This window comes from Corvus hawaiiensis, chromosome 7, assembly GCF_020740725.1.
Source record: "Corvus hawaiiensis isolate bCorHaw1 chromosome 7, bCorHaw1.pri.cur, whole genome shotgun sequence".
NCBI classification, from domain to species: domain Eukaryota; kingdom Metazoa; phylum Chordata; class Aves; order Passeriformes; family Corvidae; genus Corvus; species Corvus hawaiiensis.
Window position 1 is genome coordinate 31603994 of NC_063219.1, and position 25555 is coordinate 31629548.

Sequence of the window (25555 nt, forward strand, 5' to 3'; positions counted from 1 at the left end):
ATGGATCATTTGCACAGTAACATTTTCTTAATTTTTAAAATACACCTTTTATTTGATTTAGAGATTAGTGCTAATTTATGTAATAAGAGGCAGAAAAGCTAAAGAGTGAGTCAGTGTTTATTAACCTTGCTAATAGGACAGGCTCTTTCAGGAAAAATGGATATATCTTAATTAGTAAAACAGTTGCACTGTTATTTAGCCAATTAATCCTTTCCAAACAAGGGAAGCAGTAGCAATTTTACTTGCGGTGAATGGAAATAAACTTGTCTGCACATTCTGCACATCAATTTACACATTTTGACTTTCCCACCTCCATCAGTAAAAATGCAGCCCTTAGATTCCCAAAATAAGGCACATTTTCCATTATATCACTCCTTTTTCTTCCAATTAATTTTCTGTAACATTTCAGTCCTATTCATCAAACACTGAACATAGAAGTGTGGAAAGCCACTAACTGCAGGTTATAATTCTTAAGGTTTATGTCCCACTTCTGAAAGTGCTCAGTAGTCATCCAGGGGTTGACTTAAGAGGTCTCATGAAAACCTAAGACTTCAGATTATTTAGCCAAATTTCATGTTCTTAGAGACAGTGGGATTGGCTCTGATAGCTCATCACCTGCGTATCCTGGAGGGATATAATGCAGAGACATCTGCACACTACCATCAATCCCTTTGAATTTTAGGAAGATTTTAGTGCAAGGTAATAGCATTTTCCTACCTTCTCTGCACACTGAAACCTGACCCCTAAAAGCCTTAGAACACAGAAAGGAGGATCACTTCTACAGAAAGGCGGTTCATTTCCTTGGAGGCTGATGTCTACTGCTGGAGAATGGAGAAGCATGATTAATTTCCATTGAGATGACCAGGAAACAGTTCTGGAGAAGGGAGGGAAGGTGATACTGATGTACAAAAAAGAGATTAACTTCGTTTAATCACTGTTGTTTCTGGACACTTTTTCCATCATTACTAGACTAGACATTTAGCTGATAGGTAACAGTTCCAAAGAATTATCTATGCTTGATTTACCTAAACTGTGCATTATGAACTGTGAATGCTTTCAGTGTAAACTGTAAAAATGTTTTTGTCATGGTCATGTTAAGAAACATGCTAAACTCTTAGCTTATCTCTTAAAAGATCAACTGCTTCCCTCAGGACTTGCAGAAGAAAAAAAGCAATGTGTACAAATTCAAGCAGTTGTTTGTAGTCAGAGAAATCTGCAGATATCCAGACTTGCATTCTGAACAATCCCTTGTCAATTAGACATTTAGCAGAAACTTAACAGCTTTTTATTTCTTTGAAGGGAGCAGAGATAGCTTGTAGCTAGTATAATACAGGCTATTCTGCAGCTTTTTCACCCTACTTTCCCATTTTCTATCTCCCTGGGCTTTTTACAGCTTTTCTACACTGATCGCTCTCTGAAATAAACTTCTTTTCTTAGGGGTTTTAAGTATGCCTGGAAAGAAGTATGGATCCTAGGAATGTAGTGTGTATTGCTGTGATTTCCATGCTTCTGAGTACAGAAGATTTGTGCTTTTCAGCACAAACAGCCTGGAGCACTCTTTAAAATGAGCAATCAACTCACTATGAATAAAACTAATTTTGTCTGAAGTCCGATAAGAAACTAGAAGACACCTCAGCTGCAAGATGATATGCTGAGAAATCTCCTTTCCTAGGGAATACACCCTGACCATTACAGATTTCTCATGAGGATCTGCAGTTCATTCACTCAACCCATGCACCCTTTTGCCAAGATCCGTGCACTGAATTGAATCCCTGAACAGCTAATGAGACTTGTTTGGACGTTGTCTTTGTGGACAGTAATGGTGTTCAAGTCTTCCTTTTCCTTAAAAATATCAAATATATGGTTTATCGTCAAGTCTGAGATTTAGCAACTTACCTGCAAAAATTCAAGGACAGGTCGTAACTAAAAAAACCAAAATCAGAAGAATTCGGGCATAAGGTCTTTTCACATTTTATTTGACAACAGTGGGCTGTAAATTAATTACCAATTACATGGTAGTACTGAGGTTTTCTGGTCCTTCACACCACAACAAAATAAGCAGGTGCAAGGCTGAGGTTTCTGACTGGAGTAATTATTGTGTTTCGGGTAGTGGGCACAGTGAGACTCCTTGACAGAGCCGGCATTACTGGTAGGCGGCATTACTGGTGGTTCTCTTCTTATTGCGTAAGAAGTTGCTGACCTCAGTGAACAAAAGTAAATGCAGCTGGGACAGAGAAGGCCTCGTACACTAACAGGATAAGCAGGGCCAGACCATGGACTTTGTAAAATTACTCTTATCCCAGAATAAGGCTTTTATTAAGTGCTTTCAGCTTCAATGTCTCCAGATGTTTTCGAACTTTCTCTCCAAGCTCATTGTTTTGGGGTCGAAAATGTCCACCTGGACCATTGCATGTGTCTCTGCAAGAAATTTAAAGCATCATTTGTATTTATAATAAACAGGGAAACTACTTGGGAATGCTGACAAAATCCAAAGAGGCACTCATGATTTCTTTTTTCATAATGAACACAGAGGGTATTCCATTACTTATGCAGAACTGGAAAAGTAGTGAAACTGCAGAAAGAACACTTAACTGTTGGCTTGGCCAGTTAGGAAAGTTAACTATCTGACACAGGTAAACACAGACTGACCGAGTTTTACATTTTATCCCTGTAGGAACACAGGATGTGATTGCCAGAACAAGAGTAACCACATGAAAACCTGGTTTGCCTTAAAAACGCTGAAACTTCTGTAGAGGAGCAGTACGTTCTCTGTCATCTAGTGAAATACCACCCCCTCAACAACAACAAAGAACCTTTCAGTGACAACATAAAGGATTGGGACTTCAGTGTTTGCTAATAAATTTTTGCTTCCCTCTTTACAAACCCAAAATAATAGGGAAGATTTCAACAAGTAAATATCAATACCCAGAGTTGTCTAACGTTGAAAACTATTTTCCTTTTTTTTCTGAAACAGATATCTAAGATTTAAAAAAGAAAGACACTTATGGTTATAAAACCACTCACCCAAGAAAGGCACCATCCCGCACTGTATTGCTGTGGAGGAGGAAGGTCACTCTTTAGTTACACAAGCTGACCCAAATCCCCATGTTCTGACAAGCAGTGTCATAAAATGTAAAAAACAGCACTGAGTGTGACACATCTACATTTTTACAGCAAATTCTTTTCAATCAGTGCTGTAGTATTCACAAGACAGCAATCAGTGTTTTGTCAGAGACCTCACAATACTGTTTTAAAGTTTAAAGGCTGAATGGGATTTCAATGCCAATCAAATTATTCCCCTCTAAAAGTAAAGCAGACATTCAAATCTCTTGACAGCTCTGAAAGTTTCAGGTTATCTTGCACATCCTGGTATCTAAGCCACATCATGACCACTTTAAAGAGAGGACAACTGTTGGACAGAAATGAATTCACTTGCTCCAAGTCCCACAAGGACTGTGAAAACAGAAGGTTAGAACTCAGGACTTTCACCTGTGCTGCTCTGCAGTCACTCATCACCCACACTGCCGGCTGCAATGTGTGCTCGGGGAGGGTGAAGCTCGACAGAGCAAATGTGAAACACTCCCAGGAAAAGCCGCAGAAAAAAGCACCATGCCAGGGGGAAATTCTAAGGGCCCTTTCCTCTGCAAGCTTTAATAAACACCTAACCAAAAAGGTCACTGAAAAGCAAAAGTCACTGGTCCAAGAATGTTGAATATCTCTTGAGAAAGCAAGAAACTGCCTCAAGTGTTAGATCATACTGATATAACCAAAGGCAATGTGTCATGTTCACAGCTGCTTTCTGAAGTAAAATGCAGAGACTGAATTTGCAGTGCAAATTTGCTCAAAGTACTAGATCTGCATCCCACTTGTGATAGAGCCCCTAGAGGATCTCAGTATGACTTTCTATGCAATTCTGAAAGGGATGCTTTGTTGTGCATAGGTAAAACCCTATAAAATGAAGGCCTTGTTGCCTTTGTAAAATCATGGCCTAGTCCTGTTACTTTGGCTAAGTAGAAAAGGATTCTGGGTAATGACTCAGCTGGAAGAGAGGTGGAAAACAAGTTATGTAACTGTAGAAAACAAGTTACATAACCATCATATGTTTACGTCGTGGTTTATGGTAGTTGGTTAAATTATGTTTGTTGTATTTTAAAAGTATGCAGCTGATAAAAGCCTAATTGCTTAAAAAGGCCTGGTTTTTGCAATAAATGAGCTCCCTTTTGCACCTGCCTGAGGACTTTTCGTTGCTTCTTATCACAACAATGCTGACTTCAGATTCCTTTCCATTCCTCTCTCCTAATTTCAAATTATACCTACCTTGCTTTTTTTGCTGATTCTTCTTCATCTTCTTCTGAGAGTGCCTCCCCAATCTGTGGAAATTCAGCTCTCACCATCTCTGAAGTAAGAATCATGTTGAACTCAGCTTCGTCTGTCTCACTAAAAATTAGTAAGATGATGAACAGCTTGTTTTTGTCCTTTTGAAAATATTTTTTTTAGCCAACAATAACAAAAGTATGTTTTATGTAAGAGGGACTTTGTGCTTTTGCCTTTGAGGATCTCTTGGGACAGGTTTTGACACATCCATACATCTTGGGACTGGTTTAGACACAGTCAATCACACCATATACAGAATAGAGGAGAAACTTACTGGTCAATTATGTTCTCCTTGTCTCTCTCAGGTAAGTCAGACAGCACTGGTGGTACATCTCTTGGAAGCATATCTAAACTGTAAGGATCCCTGTGATGGAAATGGTACCAGTTTAATGTATTAATACTAATGGTATTTTTGTATATTGAAGCTCCACAGCAGTTGCAGTTACAATGAAGATGAGGTACTTTTAAATATTCGCAGAAAATTTGGGTGCACCAGAAACTGCTGTGATATGAGGGAATGTGAGCCTGAGAGATGTTGGCTACCACTGGGTGCAAGTGTCTGTAAGTTAAAGGTTTTACAGACAGACAGAGTTTGCACCTCCTGGGGTCTTCTAGGACTGAGTCAACAAGCTTTCAGGAGAGATGTTATCGAAAGCCCAGACTGGAATTCTCCTTCCTTGGGCTAGCCATTTCTTCTAATGATACTGCTCTTAATCTACCCTTCTAGGAGTCCAGTAGGAGTTTTTTCTGCTGGTTTTGGATTTCTGAGCAGCAATGAATTCCACCTGTAGGGCCACTTTCATGTGTGGGACTAGTGACGGATCAATATAGTTACAGGCAGCTGAAACTAGTGCAGGGTAGAGGCATTGTATATTCAAATTCTTACCTAGGTATTGTATTTGTCAATGTGGGAATGTTAGAAAAAGTGGAATATTCCAACGGTGAGAATTTTCTCCATTCCATTACTCCACAAATCACTTCCTGAAATGACAAGTGCTACAACAATCAGACCTCTAATACATAATGCAGTGGGGAGAGAGGTTTGCAGGACAGAGCATCTTGTCTGAGAATTGAATTTGGGGAGCTGAATATTTCAGATCCTTCCATCACTGTAAGGAAGTGAAAATACAACACTGAACATATGGAAAGAGCAAAAAACCACTCAGGCATAAATAAGAGACGTGGATAAAGCCTAAGTAGAACTAGTTATTCTGACCCGTGTACTGATTATTTAGGTGCAGGCATAATTTATATTTGAAAATATCTTCTATCTAGAATGTCTCCACCTTTCATTTTGATTCCTTAGAGCAAGTTCTCAGCAAGAACATACCCAAGGCAGGTACTCATACAACAAACCCAAAAGGCCATACCTTGTGATCCAGAAATTTCTTTTGTGTGACTGGAATACTGGATCCTTTGGGGCATTCCTTGGTAAAGGTATATTTTGGATGAGGACAAAGATGATATTCAATATTTGATTCACAATAGGCCAAAGGAAGTAAAAATGGAACTAATCCTGGAGTGGGGTTCTAAAAACAACGAAGAGATAATTTTAATAAATTGTTCTGAGCATCGTAACAAATAAAATTAGTGAAAATTCAGTTCTTACAATTAAGGTAGTCTCCCCAGATGAACAGCTTTGTCTCACTGTGACTGTTCTGTTTGGTGTGATCCTTCATTTTCTGTCTCTTCCCCTCATCCTACAATCTCGTCTGATTTATATGTGATCCCTACTGTCTAAAATACAGCAATTTAGCTGTTGTCTCCAAGTCTGGAAGAAAAAACTATTGCCTAATTACTCTGAAATCCATTGCTGATTCTCTGAACAGTTCAGAATCCAAGAAAGTAAGCTGGGCTCGCTGTGGTGGAAGCTAGTGAACATTTTGCCATTAATTTCCCTGCACTAGCATCTGTTTCTGGATAAAACCCAAAGCTGGGTAGTGTGGATCAAGCTGTGCCTGGCTTTTACACTGATATGACAGAGGGATGAAAGAGGTGCACAGAGGATCTCATCAGCAAGTCCACTGGAGTCCTGGCTGCGTGCAGGGGTGACAAGTCTACATCACAGATATTATGCCAAGATCACCAGACTAGCACAGTGGGCTCTGGCCCCTTGCAGCTAAGAAGTGCTGGGAGCCAGAGCCATCCAAGCCAGGCCCAGTGCCATGCTGGCTGGGAGATCTGCCTGTGCCCATGCACAGCACTGCTCTGAGCCCTACAGCTGTCTCTGCCTGCTCAGAGGCACCTCGGGGACCTCTGGGCTGTGCTGCACTGTGTGGGAATTATCTCTTGCAGCTGGTGCCAAGTAGCACAGTCTACATGACAACAGTAACAGAAAACCCTCCCATGCAAGTGGTGGTGATTTCTTGAATCTCTGGGCCTAATAACTTGGAAATGTGGTTTGGGATGCTCTGAGAACTCTTAGAAACTGTAAGGCAGCAGGATGCAATGCGAGCAGAGTTTGACTTCACTTTTCTCTGTTCACCCAAGGATTAGGCAGAACTGTAGTCCCCCAGCGGAACAGCAGGGAAAGACTGCATCTGTCCTACCGACCTGGGCAAGAGTGTGAGGTTACAGAAGGACTGAGATGCCAGGATCATGGCTTTTCCTCTAACATCCAAATAGGGAAACAAATGGAGAAGCAGGGAGGAGTTCCACGGTGTTCCCAGAAATCCTGTGATCACTGATCATTTGTGGAGTGTCAGACTGAAAGGGTCTCCAGTTCTCTGCTTTCACTGGAATTTTGTCTTATCATCCCTCCCCTAAACTGATCAAAACACACCCTAAACTGAAATGGTGCCCCTCTCAGTGGGATTGAGCTCTGTGACTCCTATCCACCAGAACTTGCACCATGAAGGATTACTCTCACTCTGGATAGTTTTATAACCAATCTGAGTAAGAAAACTGCCCATAAATTCCACATCAGGCTTCTGATGAAACAAGCACACTTCTGCTCCTTCCTTAGGTTCTTCATGGAAGTCAACTCGTACTTACAAAAATGCGAAGTGGGTTGCTCTCTGTTGGGTGGACTAAAGCTTGGGGAGGAACCAAGTTTAAGAGGCTGATATCCCCTTCTGCTGCTTTTTTGTGAAAATCTGTCCTCTGAGACAGCTGCTTCTCAGGAGCAGAAACTACTTGAATCAATTCATCCTTGAAAAACACAGACATCAAAGGTTTTCAGAGTGTAGTAAATCTTTCAGTATAAAATGCTGAGGTAAAATTAATCAAATAATTGTAGAAATGTAGCATTAGGAGTGACTTTGTTACCTGGGCTCCCTGCCTCAGTGGTCGAGAAAGTTTTACAGGTTTGTAACTTGTAGCTGCATAGTGTGTACAAAATGGCTGATACTTCATAATGTTGCAATGCTGAGGAACCTAAATTCAAAGAAAAAAGATGTGCAGCAGGAAATGACAATAATCACTTTCTGTTAACTCATAAATGGAATGGAATGTTTGGCTTTATCATGGACACATCATATCTCCATGGTAAAAGACACTTGGAACACTACTGCAGAACACAGTAGAAAACCAAAACTCTGAGAAGCCATAGTTCACTAGGACTTTGATGTTTGAGATACAATAATTCCAGCTGAGGTGATTCATCTCTGTCCGGAGAGAGGGGACTATTGCTGGCTGTAAGCTCGTTACTTATAGGAACTGGTGAGATTTGGTTTTAATAAAAGCATGCTAATCATACAGCCTCATTAAGGTAACATTTTTACTGGGCTGCACAGAGGCCACTGAATCAGGCTGAAAACGCTTAACTGGACAGGTAAGAGAAACATGAGGGAGCTGTACTGACTCACCTTCAAGTCGTAAAAAGGAAGAATGTGTCTGACTTTCACGTCTACAGATTCAATAGGAACTAGGCCAAGAGCATCAGGTGCCTGAAACAGAACAGTATTTAAAACCAGTAATATGGATGGCATTTTGTTTTGTATTGGCAGCAATCCATGAGTACAGCTAATTGAAAACATACGGAAATAATTATGCAAATATTTATTTTACATAGCTTGATATTTCTGCTGTTCCTTAGACTTTGGCATTTCAGTTTTTTTCTTTCTTTCTTTTTTTCTGAAGAATGGATGTTAATCAGCTCTGAACATTAATGTATTGCTCACAATTTTCGGATACAATTAGGAGAATGAAAAGATTTTTTTACTGTTTTCAACAGAACCCTCAGTAAATCTGAAGTCCTGAATTAATTTGTCAGAACCCCAGAACACCAGCCACATTGTGAAATTTTAATAAAGGGACTACCAACCCTGGAGCCAATGTCTTCAACAAAATTCTATCTAGACTGCTGACTAACATTTTAGTTACTATACCTACCAAATAACTGTGTAGTTCATGTGAACCGTAAAAGGGGAATTCAAAAGGCAATATACGATCTTCAGATATGCTGGAAGAAAAGCCCTTATGTTCTTCACTCTTTTCTGGTTTGCTGAAACTCCTTCTTTCTGTCATGACTGGAAAGCAAATATTAAGATTTTGTAATATATCTTAATGCACTGTTTCAGAAATGGAATCAAGTCACAAAACATATTTAACATTTTCCTAAACCGGGATGTCTAGTAATTTTAATATAAAAAGTAAGTTAATACTTCCTAAAGACTTAAAATGTCTCATCTACAAGACATGAGCACAACACCTTGAATAGCAGACAGATTTAATTTCCCCTTTCCTAAAAAGACATTACAACCCACTCCATCCAGCACAGTTCTCACCAAGGCTGAAAGAAGTCAGAGGCCTTTCTTACACTTAATGTCATTACACCTTCTATTTGTAGCATTCCTGCATCTTCTGCATCCTGGGAATTAAAAGTACCTATCTGAAGGCCGGAGATGGAACAGTGTTATGGGGAATTGTAAGGTAGAACTGGGTTGTGAGCTGTTACACCTGCCTGCAGAGGCACATGCAGCACAAAGGAGCACATGGCAGCACACAGAGGCTCGTCTCCACCGGAGCCTGGGGGGAGGAGGTGTCACACGGCAGAGCCCTACGGAGAGGAGCCTGCGGGGAGCTGACAGAGGAGTGAACAGCAGCGAGCACCCCACAAAAGGACATTGAGAAAGTGTTGCTGAGTGGCAGCACGGGATAGGTCACATAGTGAAGATTGCCATACAAGGAAATACTGTGCCTTAGAAAAGAGTACAAAACCAGCTCATTCCTTCGAATAAACGATTCAGATTCCCTGGCGGTCTGGGTCCAGGATTCAACCACCGACAAGTGTGTCTCAGGAGCTGTCAAACTGTGTGTCTACAAGGGACTGGGAAATAAGAGATCCAAATTCTTCTCTGTCTCCCATATATCCAACTGTGACTCCCATCCAAAGCCAGTTTTCTTCTATGATCTTAAATAACAAGTCACTTTTCCAGACCAGCACTTTCATTTCAGTGTGATAAAAAAGTGATTGATTAAAAGCACTTCTATGAGAAAACAATGAGGACAAAAACTCAACCCAGTACTGGCAACCTGGCAATGTGTCTCATGGTTCCTACTGTATCATTTCACTGAGTTCAGACTTCACCACATTCAGGAGTCTTTCCCCCTTCCATCTCCCCTGCAATAAGCTCTTCTCATCCTGTGTCTCTCGCCTCTTGGGCTCCCCCTGATCTGTTCATCTCCCTGTTTCTCATGCAGTCCCATCTGCCCTTTCATTGTTCCTCAGGCCTATATGTACAATCACAGAACGGCTGGGTTAGAAGGGACCTTTAAAGACCACCTAGTCCAACCCTTCTGCCAGGGGCAGGGATATCCATCACTACATCAGGTTGCCCAAAGTCCCATCCAACCTTGCCTTGAACAGTTCCAATGATGAATCCACAGCTTCTGCCCTGTTATTATGTAGATAAGCTGCATGGCTCCTAAGAATAGGAATTTTTAAAATCTGGTAAATACTGTGTATGAAAAATAGATGTATTTTGACTACAGCCATTTCCACCTTTTAGCAGGGCCTGTTGCCATAGGACACGGGGTAATGGTTTTGAACTAAAAGAAGGTAGTTTCAGAGTAGATGTAAAGAAGAAATTTTTTTGCAACAAGGATGGTAAAACACTGGAACAAGTTGCCCAAGGAGGTAGGGAATGCCCCATTCCTGAAAACATTCAAGGACAGGTTGGACAAGGCTCTGAACAACCTGATCTAGATGAAGATCTAGGTCTCTGCTCATTGCAGGGAGGTTGGACTGGATGGCCTTTTAAAGGCCGTTCAATCCAAATCACTCTATAATTCTACCTTGTCACACTTCTATTTTTTCTGGAAGACTCCTTTATAAGGACTCTGTCTTTAAGTTTATATGTAATGAACCTGACACTGCAGCAGAACCTGAATTATCATAGCCCATGGCCAAAATATCAACTTGTTCTTCTAATCCTTACCAGACACAGAGCCCTCCTCCAGACCTCCAGCCTCCCTGGTCAGTCCACGGAACAGAAGCAATAAACGATTTAGACGAATCTGAACCAAAATCTGAGAGAATGATTTTTAAATTTAGGTTGAACACCCTAAGATTTACAGCCATAGAAATACAGTGTATGTGTTACATCTGTATTTATTCTCCAGAGCTCACTCAGAAATCTCTATTTAAGAATTTTTAATATAGTTTTCTGTTCAGGAGAAAATGAGAAGGAAAGATGTAGAAAGGATCTCAATACTATAATGACATTACACAATAAATACAGTTAAAACCTTAATTTAGTCTTACACATTAATCAGACTTTTTGGCTAGGTCCTAATCCTTCAGCTGTGTTTACTGGCATATACAGATTAAACAGAGGGTGAACAGTCAGTTAACCAGGGCCATATGAATATTTGTGGCTCTGAGAATGAGGAGAGTAAACAGCAACCTGCACTGTGTTTTGCCCAAACCCCACAGGGTAATAATGAAGAATACAAGGTTTTAATACCACATGGGGCCATTTAGTTACTTCCTTATTTGTGCAATATAGAAAAGAGCATTTAATTTCAAGATCTCAATATTGTGAATAGATTGAAGAACATCCAAACTGGACACTAGAAGAACAGGACATTTCCATCTTGCTTACTACATTAAGATTTATTGGGGAAAGAGCAGTGGACATGCAAGATAATATTTAAACCAAAAGAAATAAGTGATTTTACTGATTAGCCTTTTTCTTCCAGGTCTATACCTCCCTTATTTAAATTTATACCTGTTGTTTCCCATGTTTCCATCATGTACCATTGCAAAGATCCTCCATCATCAGTAACGTCAGAGGAGTGTGAAGGTGCTGCCCTCTCCCTCTACTTTCCCTCTCCAGATTAAGTGTCTCCTTACAGAGTGAGTGCTCTAAGTCCTTGGTGGCTCTACTCACTTAAATAAACTCACTCCAGTTTATTAAAGTCTTTCTTGTACTGGTGCAATATTTTATATGCATTTTCAAATCTTCTTTTTTGAACAAAAGTATTCTTTAGTTTAAAAAAAAATCTGAATTTATCTGCATTTGTTTAGTATCAATTCCAATATGAAAGACCAGCTGAATACAAAACTTACTCCAGATCCTTATTTCCTGGTGAGGCAGGGGCATATTTACCAAACTACCAAATCCCTAGCAGGCTGTGAACACTCCTTATGTGCTGGTTGCACATTCTTTTGTGCTGTTTCCCAGGTGTCATGCCATCACACTGTACTCTGGTTGTTTGCTTTACCTTGTATGCTGCTTGTTGGAATTTCCTGAGCATCCTCTTTCTGCTGTCCCAAGGGTCATTATGGAGCAAGTCGAATGTGGGATGGGCACTCGGTTGCTGCACGGTGCATTTTTAAGAAAGGAAACAGAAAAGAAAAAGGACAACCCTTTTTACAACTAGATAAGGGAGAACTTTTCTCCATCCCAAGCCATTCCTTGGCTTGAATCCATATGTTACTTCTAAATACTGAAATTAAGTCCAGTGAAAATATTTGCAGCATTGGCATTTAACCAGAAGTCTTCACTGCAGGGCTTAATGGGAGGTAATCACCAAGTACTAGCAGATGTAGTATGGGGAATGCAGAGATAAGATGGCATGGTCTGCATCCACACAAATGACCAACACAGACTACAACTTAAGTGCACTCTATGGGCAGTTGGACAGCAGACAGAATGGACAGGGGCTCTACCAAATGCATACTTCATCTTGCACAGACATGAAGTTGGAATAGCTGTAAGGACTCAAACCAGGTGCTCAGCAAAACCTTTCTCCAATAATAGCACATACCCAAGGAAGGGTGAAAGATGCCCCAGAGAAGGGCAAAAAAAATCTAAGTACCAGAAAGGTTCCTGTCAATCTAACCTGCAGGTAGAGGCTGCAAACTTTGTGATATGCTTAACCTTACAATGAGGCATGACAAAGCTTCCCCTGAGAGATCTTTCAGAAACAAGCAATGTAAGTCTCAGGTTAGGCCTGCAGATCTCCACTTGACTCTCATACTAGATCAGAACATTAGAAGATGAGTTGTGCATGTAGCATAGTGCTTGCCCTAGCTAAAAGTAAAATGGGAAGTAAGGCACTGATACAGAAGTAGGAGTATCAGGAGGAAAAGTATTCAATGTCAAACATCTATGGCTGTTTGTTAGCTTGGGAGGTGATAATAGAGCATGCACATAGCAGGCTATAAAAACATATGAACAAACCTGCTCAACATGCCGGGTAACACGTCTAAAGGAGACTTCTATTTCATCCCTTTGGAACTCCTGTTCTATGACAGGTTCTCCTCTTTGGATCTAATTTGAAGAAGAAGCACATTAGCACAAAGCACCCAGGGAATTCTTTCCTCCATTACAATTAGTGAAACTCACAATGTAACATTATGGAGGTGCTTCACAAAACACAGACTTCATTCTCTTCTAGGGAGGGATTATTGCAACCCTTAAGCAAGTCAAACCAAGTAAAAAAAGTATTTTCAGATCTGAGTTTCAATCACATCTCTGTCCTAATGCAACATGGTTTTCCTTGCATAGCCAGAATCAGCAAGTAAGAAAATAGATGCTTCTAAACAAAGTTAACATACATCTAATTCAGTGATACACCAATCTCACAATTTAGATCCTTTTTTTACTAATTTCCTTTTTAGTATTAAATATAATGTTTTATATTGTCTAATTCAGTGTATAAATCAAGCCTTTATCCTATGTATAAATAATTTCACTCCCACAACCAGTTGGAAGTCAGTGGGATGTCAGAAGCTACTTGAATAGACAGGAGGCAGGATAAGAGGGACAGGCTCCACCTGTCCCTGAGGGCTGTGCCACACAAAGAAAGATATTTCCTGCCACCAAGTAGTGCTTATTGCTGTTATCACCTCTGTGGAAGAGGACCTGCAGTCTGTAGTGACTGGAAGAAACCAAAGAGAGAGAGGGTGAAGATGCAGAAGTACAACCTGATATTATCTCCCCACGGCTCTGTGTGGGAGTACTGACTGGATCTAGCTCTTTGAATGTGAGCCATTCAGAACAGCAGCTCCTCAGAGGTACAACACAAACAGAGGTTTGGATGTGGTCTTGGTGCTGACAGGATTATGCTGGAATGTGGCATTCTGATGAGACTGGGTGGCTGGGTGCAAATCTGCTAGGTTGGGCAAATATTGTTATATTTCTGGTAATACCTTACCCTTCTCTCTGTCTACCTTAAAAATAAAACCATCCCTGAAACAGTGATGCCCAGGCACAATAAAGATATGACTGCAGTAAAAAGCACAACTAGCACAGGTTTGCATTGATTAACAAAGAAAAACTGAACATGTAGAGAGCTTGATACAATTCACTAGTGCACTGCATAATCTGAAAGTATAAGTTTGATTTCAAATTTACAGAAAAAACATCAAAGATTAACCTTGTATTGCTCTTCTTCCCTTTGTCGGCTTTCAATAATCTCTTTTTTAAACTCCACAGAGATTGGATCACTTCCCTTATGAACTTGCCTGCATTTGCAGTGGAGACAAGAAAAATGCTTTACTTAATGCACAGTTTGCTTTATTCAAAGGCTAACAGACTTACTCTCCTCTTCCTGAGGTGCCTAGGTGTCCACGACATTCAGTGCATGAGATGATCTGTGGATTTCAAATAAAACCATGATGTGCTTACAGACCCAACTACGTTCTGCTTTGCACCATTTGATGTACAACAGAATCATAAAATAAGTAAGGTTGGACAAATGTCTAAAATCATTAAGTCCAGCCATTAACCTAACACTGCCTAACACTCCACTAAACTATGTCCACATCTATCAGTGGGACATATCAGCACCACATCTACATATTTTTTGAATGCTTTCAAGTGTAATTCTGCTCTCACTTCATTATTTATTTTAACCTGAATATATTGACAACCATGACAAAATCTTCTTTTGCCCTTAAGGGGCACAAGATGAGATGTCTGAGAACAAGGTTAGGCAAACAAGATTTTGAGCAGGTTTCTTTTTGAATGGAACCATAAGGCAATCAAAGACCTCATTGGGTACTACTATGGATTACTACTGAGTCTGCTCTTAGCAGGAGAGAAAAAAAATTAAATAAAACAACAGTAACTTAGGCTTAAAACAAACCTATTGGGACACGAAATGGCACCATTCTGCACTAGCGGATATTTCATACATCATTCATAGAGGCCTTGGTTAAGCAAATCCCAGTCTTGTTAACATGGTTAATTAACATGGTTAACTGACATGGTTAACTAATATTTACCGCTTTAGATGATTTGCTTCCTCTTCCTGAACATTTTGTTTGACTTTCAATTGAAATATAGTGTCCTTCATCTGCCTGGCTTTTATCCCTTCTTTGCCTTGGGACAGGGCTGCAGGAACATCAGAAAGCCATATACACCTCAGTCTAGATTGGGTTTTTAATTGTGAAATCCCTCCATTAAGATAACTGTACCCATTAATACATAACGCTAAGGTGAGATTTCTCACAGAAACAACAGTTACATCACCTCAGCAATTCTGGAGCCAAGTTCCTCATCAGACCTACAAATAATGCTAAGACCAAGTTTATGCTGCTTAATTACCTTCTTTTATGTCCTTTATCTTCAATTTTCCTGGTTCCTGAATCAAAACACTAGCCACAGCATATGGATTTGACAAGTCGGTGGGGAATCTGAGGTTCTGGTATTCAATTTCCTATAAGATATAAATTAATAGGAAGAAATAGAAACATGGAAGACTTCCTGCCCAGAAAAGTACTTGTAATTATTATCTTTTCACACCTTTAGTTTTGCAATAGGCTTTGACTGTAGTTGGCTGAACCGGTCTCTTCTCCACACTATGGATTTTCCAGACACAGCTTTTTTCTCTGGATGACATTGTTGTTCATCAAAATGTTCTTTTCTAGATGTCAGAAGGACACATATTGCTTTCATAAGTACTCTCCAAATGGCAATAAGTCCAATTTTTTCCCAAAAAAATTAAGGACAGCCCAAAAGGCTCAAAACCCCCTGCATCTTGCAAGGCCTCAGCAATAAGAATAATAATGAGTGGGAATGATAGAAGCTGAGGATGCTCAATACTTCTTTAAGGATATGTAACTTCTCATTATATTTATTTTGCTTGTTTCACTTCATATAGATTAAGGATGTTCTGAGCAAAGAGTGTAAAAAAGCAGGTATATGTATCAAAAGTAGAATTACATCAGTGCACTGTAAGTCTCCAAAGATACCAATGCTTAAAATGATCATAGCAAAATGGTATAAAATCCTATTACATGAGTGTTTTTTAGAACAGGGCAAAAATACTCAAAGACCAGTCAGCCACACATACATCAGAGCCAGATGTGGTGTTGATGTTCCTGTGAATACACACACATAGGGTTTTGAGTGAAACTCTAAAATCCGTAACTGCATGGCCATTTGTGCTGTTCCATACTCAAATGGGGAATACTTCACAGTTACTTTGACTTTTCCATTGCCTGGAATGATTCCTGTGATTAGAGGAGAAAAACAGTGAGAGTCCATATAACATGAGCCCACTTAAGTATGCTGGAATTGATTCTGGGCTACTTTTTTTTAAACAACTTAATGTTTGAGAGGATGGCAGGAGGCATGGAAAATATTTCAGGTCTCAAAGCATCTTTCAAAAACTATGTCCGTTGCCAGATAATAGAAGATATTTTACAATAGCTGAGAGGTTTGACTGTAGACCTATAATGTTTCATACTGCTGTGAAAATGACTGCCTGTTTATATGTAGAAATTCTTCACTTGCATCTGCTAGACTTAAGTCTTTGGCACTTTCTGCTTTCATGGACAAAGCATTATAAACATATTCCTCTGTGCTTTTCCCAGCTAGGGGACTCATACGGATTTGATGCATTACCTGTCTCTGCTTGACCTTATTTCCTTACTACCTATTCCATTATTTTCTCAACCACTTTAACCACCATTCATATCCCTAAACATTCCCAACCTAAATGACTCTATGATTACTCTGAGCACAATGGCTTTAAGTAGGAGCTGAAACTTTTTAGTGCTTTAAAGATGGCCTTCAGCCATATTTTCAGGCTACCAAAATTTCTGACTTAAGTTTTACTGGGATGACCCTTTTTTTCAGAGATACTCTTCTGGGAAGACAAAGGCCACACAGACTCTTTGGAACATCCCATATTTTGTCAGAGCTTGCATTTTGTCATAGCTGGACATTGCCTAAAGGAACTTACAGCCAAGTTGGCTATTTGCCATGAGGCTGCAAATGACTGGCTGCATTTACCTGCAAAAACTTTACCAGAGGCAAAGGTTTTTTCTGTACAGCACTGAATAGACTGTCACAAGTAACTACATGTCATAAACACAGATTTAACATTTAGAATTTTAAAGAAGTCAGTCTACCAAATGTTGGCTGGACAGTGAAGGCTCTGTGAGGCTGAATAATATCAATGTGGAATTCAAAATCTATGGGACAGCTGCACTGCAACGGGATAACATACTCCTTACTGAAAAGAGATAAAAGAAGAATTAAATTAATCAAACTACAGTTGTTCATCAATTACAAGTTGGGAAATTGTATTATACACACCATGCACTAAATTACCTGCATTCAGAGAGGTGGGTTACTTATTAATGTGAAAATCATAATTCCTCACTGTTCCAAAATAGCAAAATACTTCAGATCTTTCATTCCCCCAGGAAATAAGAGCTGAATCTTGACTTGAATGCTGGACATTACTTTCTCCTACCCATACAGAATTTGATTACAGAAAAATTTTTAAAATCTGCTTTTTCTAAGTTATTTATGTCCATCCTCAAATTCTTACAGACTGTAATATCTAGCAAGTACAAACAATGCAAACTGGAGCAATGAGTACAGAACTAGAAATCAGCCTTTGCCCATGGCCCTCCTTGTGAAAGATGATGAGAAAAGAAAGTATTGAAAACTCCAACACATCAGAATGACTGGACTTCAACCACTGTAGAAATAATGATGCTGGGGCCTAATTTTCGTAATAGCCCTTTATGTCTCATGCACCTTGTGTGAGGACTATTAGTACACATCTTTTCAACCTGTCTTGCCTTTGTATGCAACTGTTTTCACAGACCAAACTGAAACACAAAAGCTTTGGTGCACCACCATTCATCACCCTGCACATCAAGATCCATTTACACAGGCTTATTTCTGGTTTTTATCAACTGTCTGACTGAAATCCTACCCTGCTGATCAGCAAAGAATGCATGCTACACACAGTGTTCCTCTGGAAAGCACATTTTAAAATGCCTAAAGAAATAAGCAATAATAGCCAAGTTCTTTTATCTCTGCCTTACTATGGCCTGTTCACAAAGAAGATGCAATGGCAGACTGGGCAGGCAATTTGTTTTAGGGTATAGTGCAGCTTGAACAGTAGCCAAAGTGCCTCAAAAACAAGCCAAATATGCCACCTGTTGCCTGATGGACCTTCTGTACCTAAGGGGAATGGTGGGTGGTAAAATACAGATTTTATCCTACATTTATGGAAGTAAAAGGCAGTTTTTCCATTAACTTCATGGGCTATGGACTGAGCCCAGATTCCACTGGGTTCTGTAAAGTACCAACTATCTCAGAGAGCTTTCCTCTTTTAGAAAGTTTTTAGTAGTTTAATGCTGAAAAATACTGGTAAAAATTAAGGTTTGAAACCACAAGTTCTCTCTTCAGGAATTCTTCCAAATTTCCTCAGGAGTATCTTCGAGCATCCCTGCTGTGTTGAAAAAAATTCTCATTATTTAAAATTATATTTTGTTCTCTTTCTAATATCTTCTCTGTATTCTGAGAATATGAAAGTTCTGTATACTTCAGTACTAACAGGAAGCAAATAACAGAATCACATCATGCCTAGAGGCCCCCAGAAAGTCAGGAGTTATGTTCAGGCCTGTGAGAAAGCTGCAATGTTACAATTCACTAAAGTTTAACAGACTAAAGGGGATTAGAAAAACAAACAAACAAAAAGACACAAATGTTACTCTGCAATGCTGGACTCATTTCTACTGCAGAATTTTGCATGTTTCTTATATGTGCTTTGCCTATTTATATTTCCGTGCTTCAGTAAAATTCATGAGTTACTTTCAACTCACAGACTATGACGAAACCACCTGCTAAGACTTTCACTTCCTAGAATTCACTCAAATCTTTACACTCATAAAAATCACCACAATTTTAACTAATATAGCCAATATACTGCAGAACTAGACTGTAATAAACAGAACCTGCCTTCTCCTTTTCCTCTTCCCAGTTCCTATTAACAACTATTACTGATTACTTCATGAGAACAGTCAGCATTACAGCCATGCAATAGACAGAGTAAAATGAAGTCTAAGTCATTAAATACTTTTAAATACAAGAAGCAAAAAAACCCAGCTCCATCTCTACATATGTTTAGCCTGCACAGCATTTACTTTATGGTGAATGGCACCTGAAACAGTTTATATACAGAATTATTTTTCAGTCCAGATGGTAGCTGAGTTTCTTAAGGCTTTCAAGACATCAAGTTGTACAAATAGAGAAAAATGAAATTTTTCAGTTTTTAGGCATGTCTCACAAAATGTGGACAAATGTCTGTCCTTAACTCACCTCTGACCAACTGATACATCAGACAGATTTATAAATGATGGAAATTCTACAATATTCATAGCAGGGTAAGCATGCATGGGAACAACTAAGGTATCATCTCCCTGCAAACAAACAAACAAACAAACAGGTGCAAATATTTATCTCTTACAATTAGTAAGTCATAGAATCATAGAATGTTAAGGCTTGGAAGGGACCTTAAAGATCATCCAGTCCCAATTCCCACTGCCATGGGCAGGGACACTCCCACTAGACCAGGCTGACCAAGGCCTTATCCAACCTGGCCTTGAACACTGCCAGGGTTGGGGCACCCACAGTTTCCCCTAGGCAGCTGTTCCAGTGTCTCACCACCTTCACAGCAAAGAACTTCTTTCTAATATCTAACCTAAATTTCCTGTATTTCGATTGCTACCCATTACCCCTTGTCCTATCACTACATTCCTCATGAACTGTCCTTCTCCAGCTTCCCTGTAGCCCCTTTCAGATACTTGAAGGTTGCTATGAGGTCTCCATGCAACTTTCTCTTCCCCAGGCTCAACAGTCCCAACTTTCTCAGTCTGTTATAGAAGTAAAAAGTTTCTCTAGTATTTGGCCAGTAAGACTTTGGGCATAGAACATCTTCAGGATTATCACTGTGTTGTACCTCAGAATGTTACTATTCTACCTGCTTTCAGTATCAGTCTTTCCATACTTTATGCAAATCTCTAGAGCTCCTCTGAGCCTGCTCAGCTAAGAAATTACATCAGTGTGGCACAAAGACTGATCTACTGGCAAAGAATAGCAGAATAAGTTATATAACCTTACCTACAGCTCTGGGATGTTTACAGAGAAAAAATTTTAATGTTTAAAGTTAAATACTCCAGTCAAGACTTACTGGCAATAAATCCATGTGTCTCTAAAAGATTTTTATCATTATCATCATGCTCTAATAGTTGTTTCATCTGACTCCTCATCCCATTACAACTCTAGCTATACTTTGCAATGAATCCTCACCTCACAGTGAATTCGAATGCAGTCATAGTAGTATCGCCACTCATCAGGACAAAAATCAACAGTAACCACAAGGGACAAACCAGGGACAAGCCGGTGCTGGAAAATGACCCAAAACAAGATAAAAGGTGTGTAAGAGCTGCTTATATGACACAAAACCTGTGCTGCATGCAAAGAGCAGCGTGAAGATTTTCTGACACTTACTGTTTTGCTGTATTTTATCTGAAAATACATTGTCTGGGGTGGTATTATGTGAAGGTTTAGTGCATTGGTAGAAATATTTATCAGCTTCTGCAGAACAAAAGAACACAAAGACCACAAAACACTTTACAATATAAGAGGTCAATTAAGAATGCCAACGGTACTTTTTGTAAAACCTTCCATAGCAAAGACATAATCAGTTTTACTTTAGTAGAAATAATACTAAATATGCTCTGAATTCAAAAGAAAATGATGCAAAACGTATATCCCATGTCTTTATTCTTTGGAAACAAGTCACAATTCTTAACCAAGGAATAAGTTAGTCTTGCTAGAAAGATGCTACTATTGAATCAAATTCTGGTGCTGTTTTTCTTACGTGCAAAAGGAACAAATAATGAAACAATTTATTGACCACTTCTAGGAACATCTGAAACAACAGGAATTGTATAATACTCTGTGGTTCTGTCTTGGTTTTCTAGCAACAAACCTTTGGATGGTGGCAGTTCAGCCAAGCCTATAAAAGCCTCCTGAATTTGTTTACTTTCATTATATTTGGAGAACCTAGGCCACCATAACCACCCAACCTCTGTCTCAACACACTTAAAACATGAATAAAAAAGGCAGACAAAGGCAGAGCAGAGAGTAGAAAAGGAAATACCCAAACCATTCACAAGGAAAGATAATCAAACCTATGCATACAATTTCCTTTCTCAGAATAAACTGTTCTTGGCAAAAGACCAGAGGTGCTTTCAAAACTTTCCCACCAGTGAACATGTTTGCAGACACAGTGACAGTCCAAGGACATTTTGAAAAAACAAGTCTCCTGTGGAGTTAAAGCCCAAATCCTTCACTCATGATGTGCAAACCACATATCACTAACACTGATGCAGACATGGGAAACAGGGAGTATAAAGGAGGGTGATGCTCACAGCCTGGTACTCGTCTCTTTTGTAACCGCAGGGCCACTGAATTTAAGTGCTGCTTCTTAGAGCGCTCCACAAAGCAAAGGCCTCATGACCACAAGCAGTCGACTCAGATTCTGCTGTCCTTTTATGAGCCCCAAGGGGATCCCCACTCCAAAACTTACCAGCATCTGTTGGTGATGTTTTCCAACTTCATACCCTCCATAGTGTAACACAGCAGGCTCAGCCTGTACAAACCTGCTCCTCTGAAGTTCTGAATAAATCTCTATATATCAAGAAATAGAGAGCAAAAGAGACCAGAAACACACATGATGAGTGGTACTTACATTGATGTAGTCTAGTTATGCTATACTGATGTATTACTGAAAGAAAAAGATATTATTTCTCCTTTTAAGTGGGCATGAGTTTATAAATGGAAAGTTATGGCAGCATCCACTACCCCAGCAGATCCATGATCCTGCCACTAGTTCATCTCTTGGCATCATGGCTTCAACAAGCCACCCCAAAACTTTAGGGTCAGCCAGGATCAGCACAGCCACTATTTACTTCCTGACTACCCCTCCCATTATTTGGGCTCGCAGGAAGCTGCAATTTAAGCAACAGGATGGGAGTTTTCTCAGTCAATTGCAAAACAAATAACAGCCAAGTGTCTCCCAGAATTGCCACGAGGCTGGGAACAGTCAGAGAGCAGGAACTTACTTGATTCCAGCAGGTGATGGGGGACAGCTTGTCTTTTTTCAGGTTCCTCCACGAGGTGGCTCAGGACACTGGGTACTTTCTTCAAGGACCCCCTAGAGACAGTAATGTCTGTGGAGGCCGATGGAACCAGATCCATGTTAGGACAGAAACAGGATCTCAATGGCACTAAAATTCCTCAGTGCCTGGGGTCAAACAAAAACAACATAATGATCAAAATGTCTTCTCTTGCACTGGAAACATCTGCTGCCTAAAACTGCCTTGAAACATTTAGGAGAGGGAGCTACTTTTTCCCTGCTGAAGTAGATTACTCTGTGTGTGTGCTAAGTACAAGGAGAGAATGATTCCAGGAAACCTGGCTCCCACTGCAAGGCCTAGCACTTTGGGCATCTGTTCTAAGGCTTGTTGGGGACATCTGCCTTTCAGGTCTGTGTAAAACACCTCTCTCTTCCTTATCCCCCAGCAGAGAGGAAGAGAGGAGGTTCTGTCAATTCCACCATCTGAACTAATTTCTGCAGAGATGTTCTTCCAATGTCTCCTGGGTGTTTGAGTTGTTAACTTGCAGATTAATTTTTAATTTTTAAATATTAATATGAGGGATAAGAAAACTGGCATTTGAATATTTTGTTTGGATAGCATCATCTGGGTTATTAGTTCAGTGAAGATAACTGTAAACGCTGAAAGCCACGGGCATTACAGATCCTGTGTTAAGTATGCAGTTATCAGAACATAAACTTCTCTAATGACGAGTGCAAATTTTACATAATAAAGACACCAGACACGATCCATCCACCAGAAATTATCTTTGTAAATATAGCACACAGAGCCCTTGACTCTTGTACGAACTGGAGAACTGCATGGAGAAAAAGACACGATACTTTTGGAACAAGTACTGAATTCAAAAGCCATGCTGGGATTTTCAGTCCTCAAGCAGGCACCACTCAACAGTTTCAAAGCTGCATTACTCCACCTCCCCCATTACATTTTATGGTCTCATCTCTGGTATTTGTCTGGTTTTCCAGTCTGCTTTCGATCTTTCAGGCACAACTTGAGAGGTGCTTCAAGCTCATAAAATGCTGTTTTGACTTATGGCTCTGTGCAGTATTAAATAATAAATAAGCAAGAAGCTCAAGATAATGTGCCACCAGGACCCTGGCCTTCATAGTATTTTCCACTCAATAACTCCAAGCACAAATTTTCCACTCACAACAGAAAATCTGTAAGAGGAGCTGCATTATTGTGCACTGCAGTAAATTTCTTCTGAGGTAGCAAGACCAACCACACTCAGACAAAAACACTGCCAAAAAATTTCTAAACATAAGGATAAGGCTTACATTTTTTCCACTTGTGTTCTTCAACTTTAATTTGTACCACTGCCACCCTCCTTCTCCTGGTCAGCATTCCGCATCGGGAACGCAAGGTTGGAAAAGGTGTAGGCAGACAAAAGTCTCCTCAAAGGATTCCTGGTGTAACCTTTTCCATAATTTACAGTGATGATGCCATCACGGCTCACCAACTTCAATAACACTGCGTGTTGCTCAAAGGGCTAATACAGAACAAATCCTTAAGGTCCTGGAATGTCTGAATACCTGATATTCTTAAATTTTCCAGGACAGCTGTGTCTATCGACTTTTTGTGTGTGCGTGTGTGTGTGAAGCCAACAGAGCTGTGAAATCCTGAGAGCCCATGGCAAAACTCACCCCAAACGCCCTCAGACCCGCTTTTTGTGTGTGCGTGTGTGTGTGAAGCCAACAGAGCTGTGAAATCCTGAGAGCCCATGGCAAAACTCACCCCAAACGCCCTCAGACCCGGTTATCGCCCTTCTCCTTGTCAGCGCTCGGGCTTTCTAATCCCTTCTCGTGCCTCGGAGCTCCTCGCACTCCTCACCCCACCAAAGGATGCGGTGCAAAGCCATTACAACTGCGTGAGGCTGGAAAAGGCATCGCTGTACACACAGCACGTACCTCCTGCTGCCACAGCCGCCCAGCGCTCCCGGAGCCCCGGCAGAGCCCGGTTACCCCTCTCAGCGCTCCCGGAGCCCCGGCAGAGCCCGGTTCTCCCTCTCAGCGCTCCCGGAGCCCCGGCAGCGCCCGGTTCCCCCTCTCAGCGCTCCCGGAGCCCCGCGGCCCGGCGCGGCCCGGCCCTCACGGCGGCCCCGCGGCGGTCGCTCGGCAACGAGGCAGCCGCGCTGGGCCGCACCAGTCGCGGCTGGGCGGGATCCCCACAGCGGTACTCCAGCTCCTCTCATGGCGAAAGTACAAAATCCAGGAAAAACAACTTCTCTCTTTTTTTTTTTTTTTTTTTCCCTCCCCCCTAGTAAGCGTCGTTTTCAGGATACCCAGTGTGGTCGCAGACAGAGCAGAGGCACTTCTTTCCCTTTAAAAACTTGGTTTAAAACATATTTTGAATGTTTTATTACAGTTTAAAAAAACCCCCAAAACCTTCTTCCCCCCCCACCCTTCCCCCCCCGCTTCCTATATGTTCTCGCTTTCAGCATTAAAGAGCCATCCCTTGGAAAGTAATCCTGAAAACCTTTCTTCAGTGTATTTTTCATACCACCCATAAATTATGAGGGCTTTTTAACCTAAATGGGTACAGGGGAGAAGGGGAGGCAAAATTTTCTTCCTTTTTTTTTTTTCTTTTTTTTTTTTCCCTTCAGACAGGAGATCTGGACCAAGAATAAAATGATTCACTTTCAGTTTTTCTAACACGGAGGTAAAATGTGTCCAAAAGTAGTGCAGCATTCATTTTGGATAAAAAAATAAGGAAGAAAAGCTTCAGATCATAAAATTCAGATCCCAGGACATAGTTCCCATACTTAGTAAGATGTAATTGCTCTTGGTTAGGAAAAATTATGCCTACAACCTTGACATGATGTCTTAAATATAGGCTTAATATAGAAAGCCAGAAATATTCCCAGAATGTTTTTCTTCCTAACATATTTGTAGAATAAAATTGTTCACTTTCAGTTTTTCTAACATAGAGGTAAAATAGAACATATTTCTCCTCTCAATTAACATGTACATCAGTCTGTTTGGACAATGATAGTTGAGTGTAAACCAAAAACCATGTCTGCTTTCGCATCAGAGGGTTTAAACATGATGCATCTCTGGAGAAGCACTTTGTAAAGTTTCCTGGAAAGCAGCAAATGAGTAGAAAAGGTAGGTGAAAAGAGGGGATTATCAGCCAACAAACCTTCATATTTCCTTGGGAAGGCTGATATAAATAAAGATTGTTAACCAGGATTTAAATAGGTGATTCTTGCCTCAGTTTCGTCTCTATATTCTAGATGTCAGATGAAAAATGTGTGGCCTGATTGTCAATCTGTAGTAGAGGCATTGCAAACAATTTAAT

The 25555-nt window shown here is 40.3% G+C and overlaps 1 protein-coding gene across 5 annotated transcripts; it reads right to left on the reverse strand.

Moving 5' to 3' along the window:
• Positions 1-1955: 1955 nt before the first annotated feature.
• Positions 1956-24327, reverse strand: CFAP221 (cilia and flagella associated protein 221). 5 transcript variants are annotated; one of them, XM_048310118.1, is made up of 25 exons: positions 24166-24327; positions 22205-22386; positions 21670-21770; positions 20586-20672; positions 20385-20480; positions 19395-19495; positions 17186-17289; positions 16123-16282; positions 15573-15693; positions 15375-15486; positions 15053-15161; positions 14203-14290; positions 13005-13094; positions 12043-12138; positions 10755-10845; positions 8707-8834; positions 8181-8261; positions 7642-7749; positions 7369-7524; positions 5745-5903; positions 5261-5355; positions 4649-4738; positions 4318-4437; positions 3025-3054; positions 1956-2418 (listed from the first exon to the last, which is right to left on the reverse strand). In XM_048310118.1, exons 2-25 carry the CDS (start codon positions 22338-22340, stop codon positions 2295-2297), a joined length of 2583 nt encoding a protein of 860 aa, XP_048166075.1. In that variant the 5' UTR covers positions 22341-22386; positions 24166-24327; the 3' UTR covers positions 1956-2294. The 5 variants fall into 5 exon arrangements, with proteins under 5 accessions (XP_048166075.1, XP_048166074.1, XP_048166076.1 ...); XM_048310117.1 differs by having other exon boundaries at positions 23993-24327; XM_048310119.1 differs by lacking the exon at positions 3025-3054 and having other exon boundaries at positions 23993-24327.
• Positions 24328-25555: the final 1228 nt, after the last annotated feature.

Bases quoted from the DNA above. Each gene is read 5' to 3' on its own strand.
- CFAP221 (XM_048310118.1), bottom strand. From the start codon at position 22,340: ATGGATCTGGTTCCATCGGCCTCCACAGACATTACTGTCTCTAGGGGG. The intron at 8,262-8,706 runs GTAGGTATAGTA...GTTCTGTTTCAG, and splicing joins ATGAACTACACAGTTATTTG to GCACCTGATGCTCTTGGCCT. The intron at 4,438-4,648 runs GTAAGTTTCTCC...ACTAATTTTTAG, and splicing joins AAGGAGAACATAATTGACCA to TGAGACAGACGAAGCTGAGT.